This window comes from Myxocyprinus asiaticus, chromosome 18 (assembly GCF_019703515.2).
Source record: "Myxocyprinus asiaticus isolate MX2 ecotype Aquarium Trade chromosome 18, UBuf_Myxa_2, whole genome shotgun sequence".
Classification (NCBI taxonomy): Eukaryota; Metazoa; Chordata; class Actinopteri; order Cypriniformes; family Catostomidae; genus Myxocyprinus; species Myxocyprinus asiaticus.
This window is the reverse complement of record NC_059361.1, coordinates 27,429,733-27,447,377: the sequence shown is the minus strand read 5'-3', so window position 1 is coordinate 27,447,377 and position 17,645 is coordinate 27,429,733. Positions and strand designations below refer to the sequence as shown.

General features: G+C 36.4%; 1 protein-coding gene across 4 annotated transcripts; it reads left to right on the top strand.

Annotated features, from left to right (window-relative positions):
- The first annotated feature begins 2,683 nt into the window (after positions 1-2,683).
- LOC127456233 (nuclear receptor coactivator 5-like) lies at positions 2,684-16,550 on the top strand. 4 transcript variants are annotated; one of them, XM_051724622.1, is made up of 11 exons: positions 2,729-2,743; positions 2,881-2,907; positions 3,174-3,242; positions 4,337-4,420; positions 5,268-5,341; positions 7,371-7,503; positions 10,223-10,422; positions 11,819-12,094; positions 12,903-13,079; positions 13,416-13,805; positions 13,935-16,550. In XM_051724622.1, the coding sequence occupies exons 3-11, from the start codon at positions 3,184-3,186 to the stop codon at positions 13,970-13,972; spliced, it is 1,431 nt and encodes a 476-aa protein (XP_051580582.1). In that variant the 5' UTR covers positions 2,729-2,743; positions 2,881-2,907; positions 3,174-3,183; the 3' UTR covers positions 13,973-16,550. The 4 variants fall into 4 exon arrangements, with proteins under 4 accessions (XP_051580580.1, XP_051580583.1, XP_051580582.1 ...); XM_051724621.1 differs by having other exon boundaries at positions 2,741-2,757; XM_051724620.1 differs by having other exon boundaries at positions 2,684-2,907; positions 13,935-16,549.
- The last annotated feature ends 1,095 nt before the right edge of the window (positions 16,551-17,645 follow it).

The following is a 17,645-nucleotide window of genomic DNA, read 5'->3' as shown; positions in this document are numbered from 1 at the left end:
TTTTCATATAGTAATCATGATTTTACTATTTATTGTAACCATGACAGTAACTATGTTGATTTTGTGGTTTTACTACAAATACCATGATTAAACTATGGTAACTGTTGTAAAATCATGATTTTTGTTAAGGGCAAACCTGTTGAAGTGTTTACCAAATAGAGTATTCTTTGGATTTTGAAGTAATATATTTTTTTCTGAACATAGCAAATACTGAACTGTACCGAAACCGTGACCCTAAAACTGTGATACAAACCGAACCGTGAGACATTTGAACCGTTACACACGATTTGATAGGTGTGGGTAAGAAACAGATCAATATTTAAGTCCTTTTTTACTATAAATCTCCACGTTCACTTTCAAAATACACTATATTGCCAAAAGTATTCGCTCACCCATCCAGATAATTGAATTCAGGTGTTCCAATCACTTCCATGGCCACAGGTGTATAAAATGAAGCGCCTAGGCATGCAGACTGCTTCTACAAACATTTGTGAAAGAATGGGCCGCTCTCAGGAGCTCAGTGAATTCCAGCGTGGTACTGTGATAGGATGCCACCTGTGCAACAAGTCCAGTCGTGAAATTTCCTCGCTACTAAATATTCCACAGTCAACTGTCAGTGGTATTATAACAAAGTGGAAGCCACGAAGTGGTAGGCCACGTAAAATGACAGAGTGGGGTCAGCGGATGCTGAGGCGCATAGTGCGCAGAGGTCGGCAACTTTCTGCAGAGTCAATCGCTACAGACCTCCAAAATTCATGTGGCCTTCAGATTAGCTCAAGAACAGTGCGTAGAGAGCTTCATGGAATGGGTTTCCATGGCCGAGCAGCTGCATCCAAGCCATACATCACCAAGTGCAATGCAAAGCGTCAGATGCAGTGGTGTAAAGCACGCCGCCACTGGACTCTAGAGCAGTGGAGACGCGTTCTCTGGAGTGACGAATCACGCTTCTCCATCTGGCAATCTGATGGACGAGTCTGGGTTTGGCAGTTGCCAGGAGAACGGTACTTGTCTGACTGCATTGTGCCAACTGTGAAGTTTGGTGGAGGGGGGATTATGGTGTGGGGTTGTTTTTCAGGAGCTGGGCTTGGCCCCTTAGTTCCAGTGAAAGGAACTCTGAATGCTTCAGCATACCAAGAGATTTTGGACAATTCCATGCTCCCAACTTTGTGGGAACAGTTTGGGGATGGCCCCTTCCTGTTCCAACATGACTGCGCACCAGTGCACAAAGCAAGGTCCATAAAGACATGGATGAGCGAGTTTGGTGTGGAAGAACTTGACTGGCCTGCACAGAGTCCTGACCTCAACCCGATAGAGCACCTTTGGGATGAATTAGAGCGAAGACTGCGAGCCAGGCCTTCTCGTCCAACATCAGTGTCTGACCTCACAAATGCGCTTCTGGAAGAATGGTCAAAAATTCCCATAAACACACTCCTAAACCTTGTGGAAAGCCTTCCCAGAAGAGTTGAAGCTGTTATAGCTGCAAAGGGTGGGCCGATGTCATATTAAACCCTATGGATTAAGAATGGGATGTCACTTAAGTTCATATGCGTCTAAAGGCAGATGAGCGAATACTTTTGGCAATATAGTGTATGAAAGAAAGTGAAAGTGGAGATTTACAGTGGAAAATAAATAAAATATTGATCTGTTTCTTACCCACACCTATCAAATCGCTTCTGAAGATATGGATTTAACCACTGGAGTTATATTACTTGTGTCTATATATATATATATATATATATATATATACAGTACTGTGCAGAAGTTTTAGGCACTTGTGAACATTTTTGCATAGTGAGGATGTCTTCAAAGATAATGACAAATAGTTTTCATTTATCACTTAATGTCATACAAAGTCCAGTAAACAAAGCTAAATCAATATTCAGTGAGACCACCTTTGCCTTTAAAATAACGCCAATTATCCTAGGTACACCTGGACACAGTTTTTCTTGGTTGTTGGCAGATAGGATGTTCCAAGCATCTTGGAGAATTCGCCACAGTTCTTCTATCTATTTAGGCTGTTTCAGTTGCTTCTGTCTCTTTATGTAATCTCAGACTGACACAATGTTCAGTGGGGGGCTTTGTGGGGGCCATGACATCTGTTGCAGGGCTCCCTGTTCTTCTATTCTAATCTTTTCTATTTGCAAAAGTAATGTTTGGGAGTCTAAAATACATTTATCCTATTGACACACTAAAGCTGAAGATATAAATAACCATCTTAAGACAAATGTTTTTGTGAAACATCTTATGTGCCTAAAACATTTGCACAGAACTGTATATATATATATATATATATATGGTGTTTACATTGTACCCCAAGGTGCTTCAAAGCATGCAACGCTATTGCAATGGTACATGCACAACCCCTCCCCTCAGGGGTAGGACCGTTCTGGTACTTTTCTGTTAGTGGAAACAGTATTAAGACTATAATAGAGTGGAAGTGTACACAAAAACTGAAGACAGAAAAATATATGACTAGCTTTATACACACCTACCTGAAATGTTCAAGTGAGCCCAATGACCTTGTTTAAGCTGTTTCAAGATCTGCTTTATAAGAGTTGGATCCAAACCAACAAACCCAAGTCTCCATGAGCAGGTTTGAGCCCCCTGTGTCGTGACGTCATTCCTCACTGATCTCGTCGTTTGGCTGCCTATCCAGTGGGAGGCACTCCGCACTTCTGTAAATCCACATTGTTCGTAAGGAAGAAGTCAGAACGGGTTGGAAGCAGGTTCTCAAAAAGAAACCGTGAGCCCTTACGTGTAATTTTCATTATTATCCACAACTTAACCAAGTATTAATCTAAAAAAAAATAATAATAGGTTGAAATAATATAAAGTCATTGCATGTAAAGATTTAACATTGTATCACGCTTATTAAAGCAGCAGTAATATAACTGAAGATCTACGCTGGTAAGATGGGTTTCATAATGCTCCAATTTTTAATTTGTCCTCTCATAACAATAACTTGATTAAGTATTGCAAATATAAGATATTGTTTTAACCATAGACAGTTTAGATAAAGGGGGGTTGTTTTTGAAAAATCAGGTGTTAAATCGCCTTTTGTTGTTATGAGATTTGGTGGGACAGCAACTTGATTGGGTCTTGTGCACTGCGATATTGGTTTTAATCTAACATTTTTTATGTGTATTATGTTGCATAACCTTCCGTTTGTTAAGAGGAAATCAAATGTCGTCGTGGGTGAAGAAGGCTGGGGGCATATTACCACCGCCAAACAGTGGAGGAGGGTATATATATGACCTGTACATGTATTTGCAGACATAGTGGTTGTGTCTCAAAACCCAGAGCTCTACCTACTTACAGACAACATTTTTGGGGGCATTTTAGCCTAGGCGTGTTTTGGTAGGGTGACCATACGTCCTCTTTTTTTTCCCGGACATGTCCTCTTTTTCGGACCTTAAAAAAGCGTCCGGCCGGGATTTCTAAATTTGCGAAAATATCCGGGATTCGGCTTTAGTTGCATTATAATGTGCATCTGATCTAATACTTCATTGTGTGTGCGCATATTTGCACTGCTTTAACCCCTCTTTGTAAGTCCCGCCTTCTCGCACACCAATTGGTCAATTATAAGAGGCTTGCAGCAGCTATTGGCCAAATTCCTGCCTGTCAATCTCTCCGCGAATGCGCTGTTGTGTTCGGCATCAGCAGCAAATGACAGCTGAGTGGAAACAATGCCCAAACAAAAGTGCAAATTTACTGAAGATTTGCAAAAAATTCCCATGCTTTTGTCCAGGTCGAGATCCGTGGGAAGCAGAATGTATGACATGTAAAGCTGGCACTTATGTGTCAGTTGCTAATAAAGGTGCAAGTGATTTAGAAGCACACATTAGCTCTGTGAAGCATAAAGGGTCAACAAAAGGTGAAAGTTCATCAGGTAAATTAACGGACTACTTTTTGCAACCAGGTAAAATTGTTATCACATTGCTTCATTTTCCATGGCCATTCAAAATAATAGTAAATGAAGGTACACTCATGGCATCAAATATTTTATTTTAGTACATGGACATTCAAAAGGATGTTGGAAATTGTTATTTATTTATATATATTTATGTTATGCTAGTAGAGTGTCTTTTTCACTGTATTAAAGTTTGCATTTATAGTAACACTGTTTTGAACCCTATTATTCCACCTCCCTGGCGGAAAAAAAAAAAAGGTGTGTCCTTTTTGGAAAACCAGAATATGGTCACCCTAGCTTTGGACGTTCTGGACTGGCAGCTCACTAGGTTTTGAGACATCTCACAACCTCTTACATTTTAGTACTCCGTGATCTCCCAGATTTTTTTTTTTTTATCACTTTTAAGTTGTTTTTTACTCTATGCAGTGGGCCAAACCCTCTCAGGTCTTTTAGGAGACAACCATATCCTATGAGGGAGGAGAGAAAAGAGGATCACCAGAAATCTGAGAGGTACCCAAGACGAGAGAAATAACTGACAGAAAATGGGTAGAGTCAACAAGGTGTAATGGGACTGATATTTTCTCTTATACACTGCCATTCAGAAGTTTGAGTTCACTTACTCATTCTTTATTATAATTTTTTTGTTTGTTTGTTTTTTCACATTTTAGAATAATAGTAAAGTCATCAAAACTATGGAATAACATAAATGGAACTATAGGAATTATGTTGTGACTAAAAATCCAAAATAAATCAAAACTGTGTTATATTTTAGCATCTTCAAAGTAGTCACCCTTTGCCTAGAATTTGCAGAAATGTACTCTTGACATTTTCTCAACCAACTTCTTGAGGTATCACCCTGGGATGCTTTTTAAACAATATTGAAGGAGTTCCCATCTATGTTGGACACTTATTGGCTGCTTTTCTTTATTATTTGGTCCAAGTCATCCAATAAGTCATCCATCTCAAAAACTTTTTTTTTATTTTGTATAAAATGTTAGTTTTGTAATGAAATAAATTAATATGGTGGCACAATTTTTGTCAACAAAACTAATTTTAAACATTTAAGCATACGCCTTCAAATCAAAAGATTTTTAAGATCATGAAAAACATTTCAGTCAAGTGACCCCAAATCTTTAAATGGCAGTATATATGGGACATCTCCCATTTCTCCTAAATATACATTTGCTTTTTCACAATTTATGGCTAAAGATTAAAGAAGGTGATTGATTATTGATCTGAAAGTTCGAAAACCATATGATTTTCTTGAATGGAACACAAAGGGAGATATTTGGCAGAACGTTAGTCTCACTCACCATTCACTTTTATTGCTTTTTTCCATTTTCCCCTAAATGTTCAGTTTTGAAAGTTTGAAAGAAGTGACTGACTACTCTGGCACAAAAGACAATGAGCATTCACCTCATCAGTCAACTGGTAATGTACTTTTTTTGTTTGTTGGATAAACAACTTTTCTCACTGCTACTGTTGTGCCTATTATGGATAATGTCATTGTGTTCCTTAAATCTATAAAAAATAATTATTATTTTCTTTATGCATTCATCTAAGTCTCAGAGCAGTGTTATTATAGTTAATGAAAACTAACTAAAATAATTTTCGTTAATTAAAATAAAAACTCAAATGATTGGAAAAAACTGAAACTAAAATACTTTTTCATAACTTCAAAACTAACTAAAATAAAATAAAAATGATCTCAAATTCATTTTAGTTTTAGTTGTACTAGGGTGAATATGGGGAAAGTGGGACACTACTGGAAATGTTACTTTTCTTGACATTTTGAATTATGATCAAAACGACACATAACCTAAGATTATACCTTTAAAGAAAGCTTAGCATGTCTTCTCTCTTTGTCAAAACCAAAAAACATTTGAAGACCCTCTTTTAAACAAATCCCAGATTTTAATAAGCAGTACTGGTAAAGTGGGACAGAGGAAAAATTATTTTCTAGAAAATATCTACATCTATTTGGAATAATTTGTTATATTTTCATATACACTTTCACATCATAACATTTAAGTTAACGTAATTTTTTATAACCGTAACAAGATTTACCTCAAAATTCATTTTCTTTACCATTGCTTTTCCCAGCAGTTGTCATGAAATGAATTCTGCCACACATCCCAATTTAAAACCCTCAAAAAGATAAAGGGTTAGTTCACCCTAAAATGAAAATTCTCTCATCATTTACTCACCCTCATGCCATTCCAGATGTGTATGACTTTTTTTCTTCTGATGAACACAAACAACAATTTTTAGAAGAACATTTAAGCTCTGTAGGTCCATACAATGCAAGTCAACAGGGTCCAAAACCTTGAAGCTCCAAAAAGCACATAAAGGCAGGATAAAAGTAATCCATAAGTGGTTTAATCAATGTCTTCTGAAGTGATCTAATCTGTTTTGCGTGAGAACAGACCAAAATGTAACTCCTTTTTCACTGTACATCTTGCAATTGCAGTCTACAGGAATGATCATTATTTCAACATCGATTACACTAACTAGTAGAGCTCGCAGAATGCTAGATGGCACTGGGAAATATAATTGAGCTTGAAATCATGATTGCCAAGGAGACAGCTGATGTCAAGATTTATAGTAAAAAAGGACTTAAATATTGATCTGTTTCTCACCCACACCTATCATATCGCTTCTAAAGACGGATATACTGGAACCACTGGTGTCGTATGCATTACTTTTATGCCACATTTATGTGCTATTTGGAGCTTCAAAGTTTTGGCCCCTAATGACTTGCATTGTCTGGCCCTACAGAGCCAAAGAATTCTTCTAAAAATCTTTGTTTGTGTTCAGCAGATGAAAGAAAGTCATACACATCTGGGATGGCATGAGGGTGAGTAAATGATGAGAGAATTTTCATTTTATGGGTGAACTATCCCTTTAATTGTGTACTCCCTAAATATTAGTTTAGTAAGATGTATAATGATTTAAGGAAATACATATGGATACAATGTGGATCAAGCTTAAATGTCTTTTGTCACTTTACCCATATTCACCCTTTATTATAAAATGTGCAACATTTACATGAAAATACCTCTAGATAGAGAGAACACAGGACTGCCCGGAGAAATGTCATAAGGTTTGACTTTTTAAATGATACCAGTAAACGTTCAGCTTTGGCAGCCATGAAAAAAATACTAAAACTAAAATAAAAACTAACTAAACTGATACTACAAAACACTGAGAAAACGAAAACTAAACTAAACTAAAATGTAATGACAAATTGAATATAAAATAGAAATAAAAACGAAATTAAAAATCCAAATCTATAATAACAGAGTGCATGTAGATTTGTCTCCACACATAGAAATAGTCACATTTAAAAATATCCTGAAACACATTTGATATAAATAAACTACACTTAATCCCTAAATTGGATTAATTGGAGCACTTATTTGAGTAAAACTTTAATGTGAGTTTTTGTGTATTGTATCAGCTGTTTCTCTACAAGAGTATGATCCATCAGCTCAACGCACTGCCGTATTCAAGAAGTTCTACCAGCAGCTACATGGAGATGGTGCGAGACAGCCTGCAGACTGTGTCGTCCTGTCCGTCAGCATCCAGAGTTTGTGAGTATACACCACAAGTAGCAGTAAAATTCTGCCACATTGATCATTTTAAAAGCAAGTAAATTTACTTTCTGTTTGTGTAATTGTTATTCTCTTAATTTCAATTTTAAAAAGCAGAGTCTTATAGTAAAAATCTGGAACATACACATTTGGCTTAGACATTTTGTGAAATGATGTACATTTTCTGAAAATTCCCTGTGTGAATGTTTGCTTGATGCGGTTAGTTAAGTTAAAGATGTGCATCAGGAACCATCCATGAACCTGGCACATGTAATAATTTTGTGATAATGAAGTAAACAATTCAATTAGGGATTTAAATATGCATTGAAAAAGAAACAGCATTCTAAATGTTTGTAATTTGTCACATAAATCTTTCCAAAGCTTAAAAACATTACCATGATTGTGTTACATGGAATCTGTGAGATATCTCGTGAAATTCAAAATGTATCCTTTTTACTTGTGGGCCACAGTCCACAGTTATGAATACATTTGAAATCAAATTTGTAAATAAATGTAAAAAGTCTGATCTTTTATACATGGTTCAAAACTTCCACCTTCATTGAAACGACTGCAAGAAATTACTCAAAATTCTCTCCAGACCTCGTGTTAATTTTCCTCCTGGCTTAATTTTCCAAACGAAAAATACATTTATCGAAAATAAATCATACAAAAAGAAAAATCATTTATATTGACTTCTAAATAAATGTAACAAACCTTGAACTTTCAGACAGTAACAAACATTTTCAGCACTAGCTCATATGTTAGATCACACTAAAGTGTAAAAGAATGTGTAGTTTGGTTTGGGTTAATTTGGTTATATTTACTGACACTGCTGTATCTATATTTAAAAGTCAAACTTAGTTTTTATGGTATTCTGTACATTTTTCACCCTCCTACACAACATTTCACACTTCCCACAAAGGAATTAATGTGCCCAGGAAGCTGTATCCTTTACAAACCTTAATTTATAACCACAATCCCTGTTGTATAATATGCAAAACAACTTCTTTGAGAACAAGCGAAATTTAAAATGCTCAATCAAAGCCTTATTTTTGTTTCAAACAATTCCATACTAAAAAATAGTAAATAGCAAAATATAAAAATACAATTAAAACATTTAAATGCATACTAATATTTTTAATTATACAATGAATTTGATTATTTTTATATATACAAATGCAATAAATTTGAAACAAACATAAATTATGAATAACTTTTAAATGAATAGATCTTGTTGAATCCTTATTAATTAAAGGGGTCATGAAATGATATATTTTTTTTAAATAAAGATAATGTTGGTATAGTTTTTTTGCAGTCATAATTTAGAAATATATGATCATTTTCCACCCTGTTTCTGGCCCTTTGTCTGAAACCCACGGTTTTGATTGGCTAACATTGTGCAGCCCGTCAAATACAGCCATATTTGAAACTCAATGTTTTAGTTCACTTACGGTTTTGCAGTAGGGTGCAATAGTGTTTTTATCTTTCCCATCCTTCAATAAAAGTTCCTTTGCAATGCTTGATTCATATTATAACTGGTTCACAAACAATCCACGCTGATGAGATGAAAAAAATGCATATACATAGTCCAAAGAACGGTGAAATGACGCACACACATAGGCGCACATTGAAACACATCAAAACGATAAAAGACGTCCACTAGTGTATGTTTACATACACTAACAATTAAAAATGTCGCAGATTGGCGTAAAAAAAAACAAAAAAAAACGTACATGGTTGAGATTTTTCTCAAAACATCAAGAGGAATCACCTTTTCTGAGTAATAACTTGACACCGTGTCATTTAAAAGCAGTGCGAGATGCACAACAACGGTTAAAGACATCTGTCTAGTGCAAGTTTATGTACAAAAATAATTCAAAATAGTCCATATTGGTCCCCTTTGGTATTCGGGAATAGTTGGCCACACTATGCCTGTTTGTCCTGCTCTCTCTTTCTGTTTACGATACGAACTGAGCGCCAATGGGCGGGTCCAAGGGTACGATGACGCATGTTGTGGGACTTATAAATACAAATGAGCAATGTCTCGTGTCGCCATGAACACAGATTTCAAAACGAGATGTTTCAGCAGGGTGGCAACTATAAATGCTCTTTTTAGACTGGGAAGGAAGTTTTGAGTTCTTAAATGTATGGTATGTTTTTATAGTACAGTTACCTCTTATATGTCTAAATATCAAGGAAAAGTTTATTCTCCATACAATGACCCCTTTAATGTGCAAATAAAATAGAATTTTTCTTCATGTTTTTATTTGCAAACTTTCTTTACAGTGTTTTTGTAATTTAAACACACTTAGTTTTGGTAATATAGTTTAGAGTTTAAAATTGTGTTAATCAGTGTAAAGTTTGTTTAAAATGTACAATTTGCATTCTGCATATTAGTGTAAAAATTATATGTAAAAATCAATACATCAAATGTAAACATTTTTCACTTACTGTGTCCAATGACAATTTTTATTACAATAAACAACTTAACATCAAGCAAAAGCATTTGTTCAGCAAAAAACCTGAACAAAACCTCATGAAATCTTGTTATATTGTTAAAATGGTAACCTGATTTGTGTTGATTTATTGATATATGTAAATCTTCAGCGCTTCATTACTGCAGATATAAACCAGGCCACACCATGATCCCCCACATTTGCTCACTTCAAGCCCTCAAGCATGGTGCTCAATAACCAGATCTCTTCTTCTTCTTTCAAAGGGATTACCCCAAATCGATAGGCCAGTGTTTGCAGGAACGCGGCCTCTCGGTGGAAATGCTTTACCTGCAGGCTGAATCAGGCCTGACCCGGGCCCTCCAAGATGTCCGCTCAGACGGTTCCCCCTTATGTATTCTCGTCGAGCAGAATAATGTAACTCTCTCCTCGTGCACTGTAATCATATTTTCAGAGTCCCTCAAAAGTAAGTCCAGTTTATCTCCCAACAAAAACAGTTTAAATATTCTTTGTACTTCAGTTAAATAATCTTATACAGTAGCTAAAGATTAAGAAAGCTAGACTTAGTGGTGGGCATTTCTATACTCATTATTAGGTAATGAACATTATGAAAAGCAGAATGTTAACACTCATCATAATTAACTATCAAGATGCCTCCAAACACACATGCACCACATAAAACTTTTTTTGACTGGAGTTCTTGTGGGTAGATCACAGTTGTGTTGTCTCCCAAATCCTTTGTTCAGAAGAAATACTTTTTCTAATATACATAACAATTCTACCCCATTATTACCCCCATTTAAAAAAAATTTTTTTTTAAAAATCAACAAGTTTGTCTGCGTGTTTTAAACATAATTAGCTTTTTTTAAAAACATGAATATTATTTCGAAATATTCAAAGAAATCCAATATGCATCAAGAAATTACCCCAAAATCAAGAGAACATTGGTTGAAATGTTTAGGCAGGGGTATAATTTATTTTATTGATTTATGTATTTACCAGTTGACAGGAATAAACTGGTATGTGTGCTCCATTAAAACCTATGCAGTATTTTAAAAATGTTTTGTGAGATGCTACAAAAAGATTGGTGACTGCTGATTGCGGTTAATTTTAAAAGTGCTTTTTCATTGTCATTGTACCCCCAATATTAAAATGGAAGAAACGCATTGAAACAACAGACCTGTTTTAATTGCTACTTTTAAATTCTATATTACATGTAATGCCCACCACTTTAAAAAAACAAAACACACTGTTAATATTGAATAATGCATCTTAGATGTCTTCAATAAATATTTCAAAAGCTGTTTTGTATTCTATTACTGTAATTCAATTATCAATTATATATAATTTCTTGAATCCCTAAAATAGAATCATTTTTTCCTTTCAAACATGTAAGCACACTTGCTAAATTAATTGCATGTGTTAAGAACGTCTAAGCATGTTTGGATAAAAACAAACAGAAACCTCTCATTGTGCTGCTATTTTGAAAAATAAGAGGTAAAATCAACTCCAAGACCAATGAGCAAAAATACAAAAGATACTCACATGCACATTGCCTTCTTATGTTACACACAGTCAAATAGTTTGTCTGAAAGTTTTAAAATCAATCCTAAATAATCTCTCCAAAAATTGTCCCTTCATCTAACTGTGAGTCTATACAAATGTGTAATCTATTGAATGTATTCTTTAACTGCATTCTTTATTCTAATGTCGTAATTCGGTTAAGCAGTGGTTGACACTGCAGTGTGTTGCTGATGAGGTAGAACTCTGGTGCACACTGCTTAGACTGCAGCGGCTCACACTGAGCACCATATGTAACCCCCCTCCATCCTCTGGCTGACCCTGCTACTGCCTCTCTGCAGTTCATCGAAACATGCCCAAAGAACAGGCCATGGAGTTTGTGATGGTGGAGTTCAGGCACGTGAGTGGCTCACGGCAGGAGCCGGACCCCACGGAGGCAGCGGTGCGGGCGGCTGAGCTGACAGAGGACTACCTGGAGCGCGGCAAGCTGGAGCACCACGCTGTTCCCTCTGCCACACGCCACCTGCTCTTTCTCCTGGCCGAAGGTTTGCACCTTTACCCAGAGGAGCTCAGCACGCTGGCAGAGTACCTTCAAAACCGCCAGGACCATCTGCAAGGTGAACATACCATGTCCTCCTGGCCTAATTTAGTTACTGTTATTGTGATCTATTCATGAAAAATCCATTTCTTCATTTATCATGTTTCTCTTTGTGTATGATGAACACAATATTGTTGAAATTTAACATACATTATGTGCTGTATTTATTCAAGTTTATTCAAAAATATTTTTAAAATGTACTTCAAATAGGTGCAAACAGAAAATTGTGCATCTATTTACAAAGTTGGTATTAGATTTTGGAGCTAACACAAGGGGGAGCTAAAGCTTCCTTGTTGTACAGTTATCGGCGATGTCGATAATCACAAAATGCAATGCAACGCATCGCTTATTAATCGGCCTAGCCAATTTACTGGTCTATCACTAGATAAAATGCTCTTCTTTGAATAGGGATATTGGGGCTATTTGTCACAAAGGGAGTGGGTGATAGTTCACCCAAAAATGAATATTCTCTCATCATTTATTCACCCTCATGCCATCCCAGATGTGTATGACTTTCTCTCTTCTGCTGAACACAAATGAAGATTTTTAGAAGAATATTTCAGCTCTGTAGTTTCATACAATGCAAGTGAATGGTGACCAAATCTTTGAAGCTCCAAAAAGGAGATAAAGACAGCATAAAAGTAATCCATAAGACTCCAGTGGTTTAACCAATGTCTTCTGAAGTCATCCAGTTGGGTTTGGGTGAGAACAGACCAAAGTATAACTCCTTTTTTACTGTACATTTTGACAGCAGGCTCCTTGGCGATCATTACATGATTTTTAAGTTAATTTAAGTTTGTTCACAACATTGTTCTTTTCTTTTACAGCAACTTCCACTGACGTGGACAGTGAGGTGACTCCTGTGATAAACAGTCTGCCTCCAGGGTTAGGAAAGCCCCCACCACTTCTACCTGCTGGCTCTGGACTACCACCACCAAGAGAGCGGACAAACCCATCCTTAGGCTCAGGAAATGCACCTCTAGGCCTTCACATGGGATCGCAAGGTTTGTTTGTGGGGCACAGAATGAAATACAGCCATAAATGTAAAAAAATCTAAATTGTAGAAATTAAAAATTTACTGGAACACAAAAGATGTTAGGCAGATTGTTAGCCTTAGTCACCATCCACTTTTATTGTATGGAAAAAAGATGCAATGAAAAGTGAATGATAACTGAGGCTGTCATTCAACCTAACATCCCCCTTTGTCTTCTGTGGAAGAAAGTCATACAGGTTTGGAACGACGAGGGTGGATTTAAAATGATTTAATCCATTAAATTGCTCAAGCTGACTTTGAGACTGTTTAGTATATTTCATATAAACGGTGTTCCCTGTGTTTTCAGGCTCATATCCCAAAACAAAACCACCACCTCTGCTTTCCATACAAACTCTTAAGCCACCTTCTCACAGATCAACTGCCCCCCATGGTCCTTCAACCACACGTGCCCCCTCAGTCTCTCATGGTCCTTCTTTTGGTTCCCTGCCATCTAGAGGGCCACTGGCCCCTCAGGCTCTTGACAAACCTCAACCTCTTCTAGGCATAACACCTCCTTGTGGTCCATCCCTGACTCGTAGCCCTCTCCTTGATCACATACCTCATGGTTTCCACTCCCCTCGAGGGCTGTTGCCGCATCCGGGGTCTCATTCATTGCGACCCCCACTGCAGAATGGCCCCCGGGGTCCAAGGGTACCACCACCTTCACTTAGGAGCCTTCATATGGGAGCCCCAACAGGTCTACCCTTTATCAGTTTTTTTTTATAATGACTACTGGTATTTAGAGAAAAGAATTTGGCCTGGAAGAATCTGTTATTAATTTATGCATATTAAATGCTCTTGTTCCTTTTTTTTTTTTTTTTGACAGGTTCAGGTCCACGCCCCCCACGACGCCTGCTCCCTTGATTCACTCAGGACATCTGATTAAAAATGTAGGCCTCTACAGCCATGTGAGACAGTTGATAAATTTTAGACTAAAATGGTCTTCTGTTTTGTATTTTTTTAGGAATTTGCCCTTTCTTTTTGGTCATCCTATCAGGATCTCATTCAATGTTTACAAATTGTGTTGTCTTAAAAAAAAAAAGAAAAAAAAAAAAAAAAGTGATGTTATCTTTATTTTATGGACTTTGCTCCCTTCCACATCTGTAAACAAATTTTGGAATAAATATCAAACATTTCAGTGGCATTCTGTACATTGACTTTACAAAATGTGTTGTAGCAGAAGTGGTCTTAAAGCAATGGTTGAATGTATTTCAATGAATTAAAGGATTAAGATTTTGTCATCATGTACTCATTCTCACCCATATGACTTTCTTTCCACAACAAAACACAAAAGATACACTTTCGCTTCAGTCACTTTCATTGCATCTTTTTTCCCCCCATACAATGAAAGTGAATGGTGCACAGTGTTTTTTCCTTTGTCAAAACAAGTGGTTTGGGTGGGACATATTGAAAGACTTGTCCCTTTGTTTTAAAGGCCCAGTAGCCTTCAGTTTACATGATGAAACAAGCCGTGGCTTGAACCATTAATTTGCTGCTTGCTATTGCTAGTCTGAGGCAGGTAGTATTTGGGGATGGGACATTCACATTCTAGAGAGCATTTCATTGGACAAAAATGTGGATATGCTAGTGAATTCAGGATGAGTCTGGTTTTTGGAATAGAAATATATTAGGAGAAAGCATATTTAAATGTGAATACCTGCTCAGTAAATATTGTCAACTTTTAAAAGTACACTGCCATATACACTTAATGAGCACTTTATTAGGAAGACATGTACACATACTTATTCATGCGATTATCTAATAAGCCAGTCGTGTGGCAGCAGTACAATGCATAAAATCGAGCCGATACGGGTCAGGACCTTCAGTTCATGTTCACATCAACCATCAGAATGGGGGGGGGGGAAATGTGATCTCAGTGATTTCGACCTTGACATGATTGGTTGTGCCAAACAGGTTGGGTTGAATATTTCTGTAACTGTTGATCTCCTGGGATTTTCACGCACAACAGTCTCTAGAGTTTATGCAGAGTGGTGATAAAAAAACTTACAGTGAGCAGCAGTTCTGCAGACAGAAAATTCTTGTTGATGAGAGAGGTCAATGGAGAATGGCCAGACTGGTTTGAGATGACAGAAAGGCTTCAGTAACTTGGGTAACCACTGTGTACAATTGTAGTGAGCAGCATAGCATCTCAGAATGCACAACACGTTGAACCTTGAGGCAGATTGATTACAACAGCAGAAGACCACGTCGGGCAAAGTATTGGGACCATAGTGTTCCTAATGAAGTGCTCAGTGAGTGTAGATGGCCTTTATGCCAACAGCATTAAAAAGCCCCACATAAGCCCCAAATGTCCTTTTCGTCCCCAAAGTTGGGGTCCATAAGTCTTTTCTAGGGATGTTTGTATGAACTTGGCACAATTGGATTGGTTAAATTTCTCATTCAATTCTACATTCCTCTATGCAAATTTCCTCAAAATTCAAAGTTGATTGTACCAACTGACTGCAATTTTCAGGTCATGCTACAAATTTTATTATTGGATTCAAATTTGAACCACTCCAGAATACCAACCGTTTATTCTTTGGAACTTTGTTCTACTGGAACAAAGTTAGTCGCTGCACTAAACAGGCCGTTGACTGACTGATGCAGACACCCCTAATGGATTTTGGCTCCATCCATGTTGCCCTTGATGACAACAAGCTTTTTAGTTTCTCATGCTAAAAAAAGAAATCCCAGAACACCATGCTGCCACTGCACTTGACTGTAGTGATGGGGTTACATGGGTGTAGAGCACCCAACACAGCAGTTTGAGACTCACTAGAGACCACGAAATCTTTCCCTTTTTAGGGTTTGTATACTGGTCCCACTTTTCTTTTTTTCTTTCTTTTTTTTTTTTATTCAGAGAAAAACGTCAGAATTATTAGATTCTAATCAGAAGATAAAACTTTGACAGACACACACAAACATGCTACTTTTAGATGACATTTAGCAGAACATCCTTTGACCCTATTAGAATAATTGTGCATAACTAATACTTGTTTAAAGTCTGCCTTTGTATATAGACCTTGTTCAGAGTATAGCGCCATATTTGCTTTTGACAGGAGTGAAAACGAGGCTACGAGGGATCGTAGTCTTTTAAATGGCATTTACACCTCTGTGTAAAGGTTTTAGATTCCATCTAATTTTCACAACTCTTGTTTTCTGGAGGGTATTGTGTATTGACATTTTTGGGAAATATATTTTTTTCTCAATGTTTTGTCAGCTGAACGATAAACACATGTTTAAAACAACAGTACAGCCCTTTAAGAAACTGTACTTCTATTTCTCAGCCTAAATTTTATTCCCGCCAAATGAGTCTTTTGGTGGGATATATATATATATATATATATATATATATATATAAAGCACACTTTTATTTATTGCATATTTCTTTAAATGCTTTGGCAATATTGTAAAATGTTAACGATCATGCCAATAAAGCTTTCTTCACTTGACTACTCTGAATAAGGTAACGTCTCGAGTTTCTTGCTAAATTCTTACAATGAAAATCTTAAATACTGTCAATTATTAGGGGACAATGACCAAATCCTGATAATATAAATGTTTAATCTCTCGAATATTTGTGTTTTTGTCGAGAACTGCCTAATCACCACAGAGGGGCAAAGATGAGTGGTGAAAATCCAGATCATTTTAACCACTAGATGGAGCTATAGACCTATAAAACCTATATTTAATGTAGCGGTTAAATTATTAATTTATACTGTTTTTGCTCATCAAACCTCACACTCCTCGTAATTTCATGTTCAGTTTTATTTGAAAGTTTTATTTAAAAACATTTGTTACTATTTAAAACAATTTAAATACAGAATGAACCCTAAATGGGTTTCTTTCTCTGGAAAACATAGCTAGCATAAATTTATTTTCCTCAATAAAAGTAAACATCATTTTATCATGCAAAATAAACCACCGGGAGATGAATCAGAGGCTTAGTGAAACTACTGTTCCTTGTGCAATTTAATAATAAGATGAATTTGTATTTATGAAGTGATAGTTTGTGCACATGCTCAGAATTGAGCAAGATAATAATGCTTTCAGATTACATGTTTGTGTCTGTGGACAAATATATATAGATTCACTGATATTACAAATCAAATGGAAAGAGACACTAGATAATTCGAAGAAATAAATGCTACTCAAATTAAGATTTAATATCAAGAGATTTCATAACCATAATTTATTTTATGCAGTATATTTTAATATCACAGAATGTTTTATTTGAGTTTTCCAGAGCTAATTTCAAACAACTGAACAGTAAATATAGGCATGGTTTTAGGGATGTTTATAAATGGAAGACTCCTTCAAATGTATAAATGCTAGGTTTTGTAGGTAGAACACGAGATGGCAAATGTAGTTGTGGATAAATCTGCATAGTCATATGTGTGTATGTGTATATGTATATGCCGATGGCACACACTGTGAGTGAGTAGGTGTATGTTTTTAGTGGGGCATGTTTTACAGCTGTTTGTCTCTCCACTCTCTGATCACAGACACTCAGCCGCAGCTGTGAAGTATCCATCAA

Coding starts and splice junctions, on each gene's coding strand:
- LOC127456233 (XM_051724623.1), top strand. CDS start 3,184: ATGTCGTCGTGGGTGAAGAAGGCTGGGGGCATATTACCACCGCCAAAC. Junction 5,342..7,370: donor TTCACCTCATCAGTCAACTG/GTAATGTACTTT, acceptor GTATTGTATCAG/CTGTTTCTCTACAAGAGTAT. Junction 12,095..12,902: donor CCGCCAGGACCATCTGCAAG/GTGAACATACCA, acceptor TTTCTTTTACAG/CAACTTCCACTGACGTGGAC.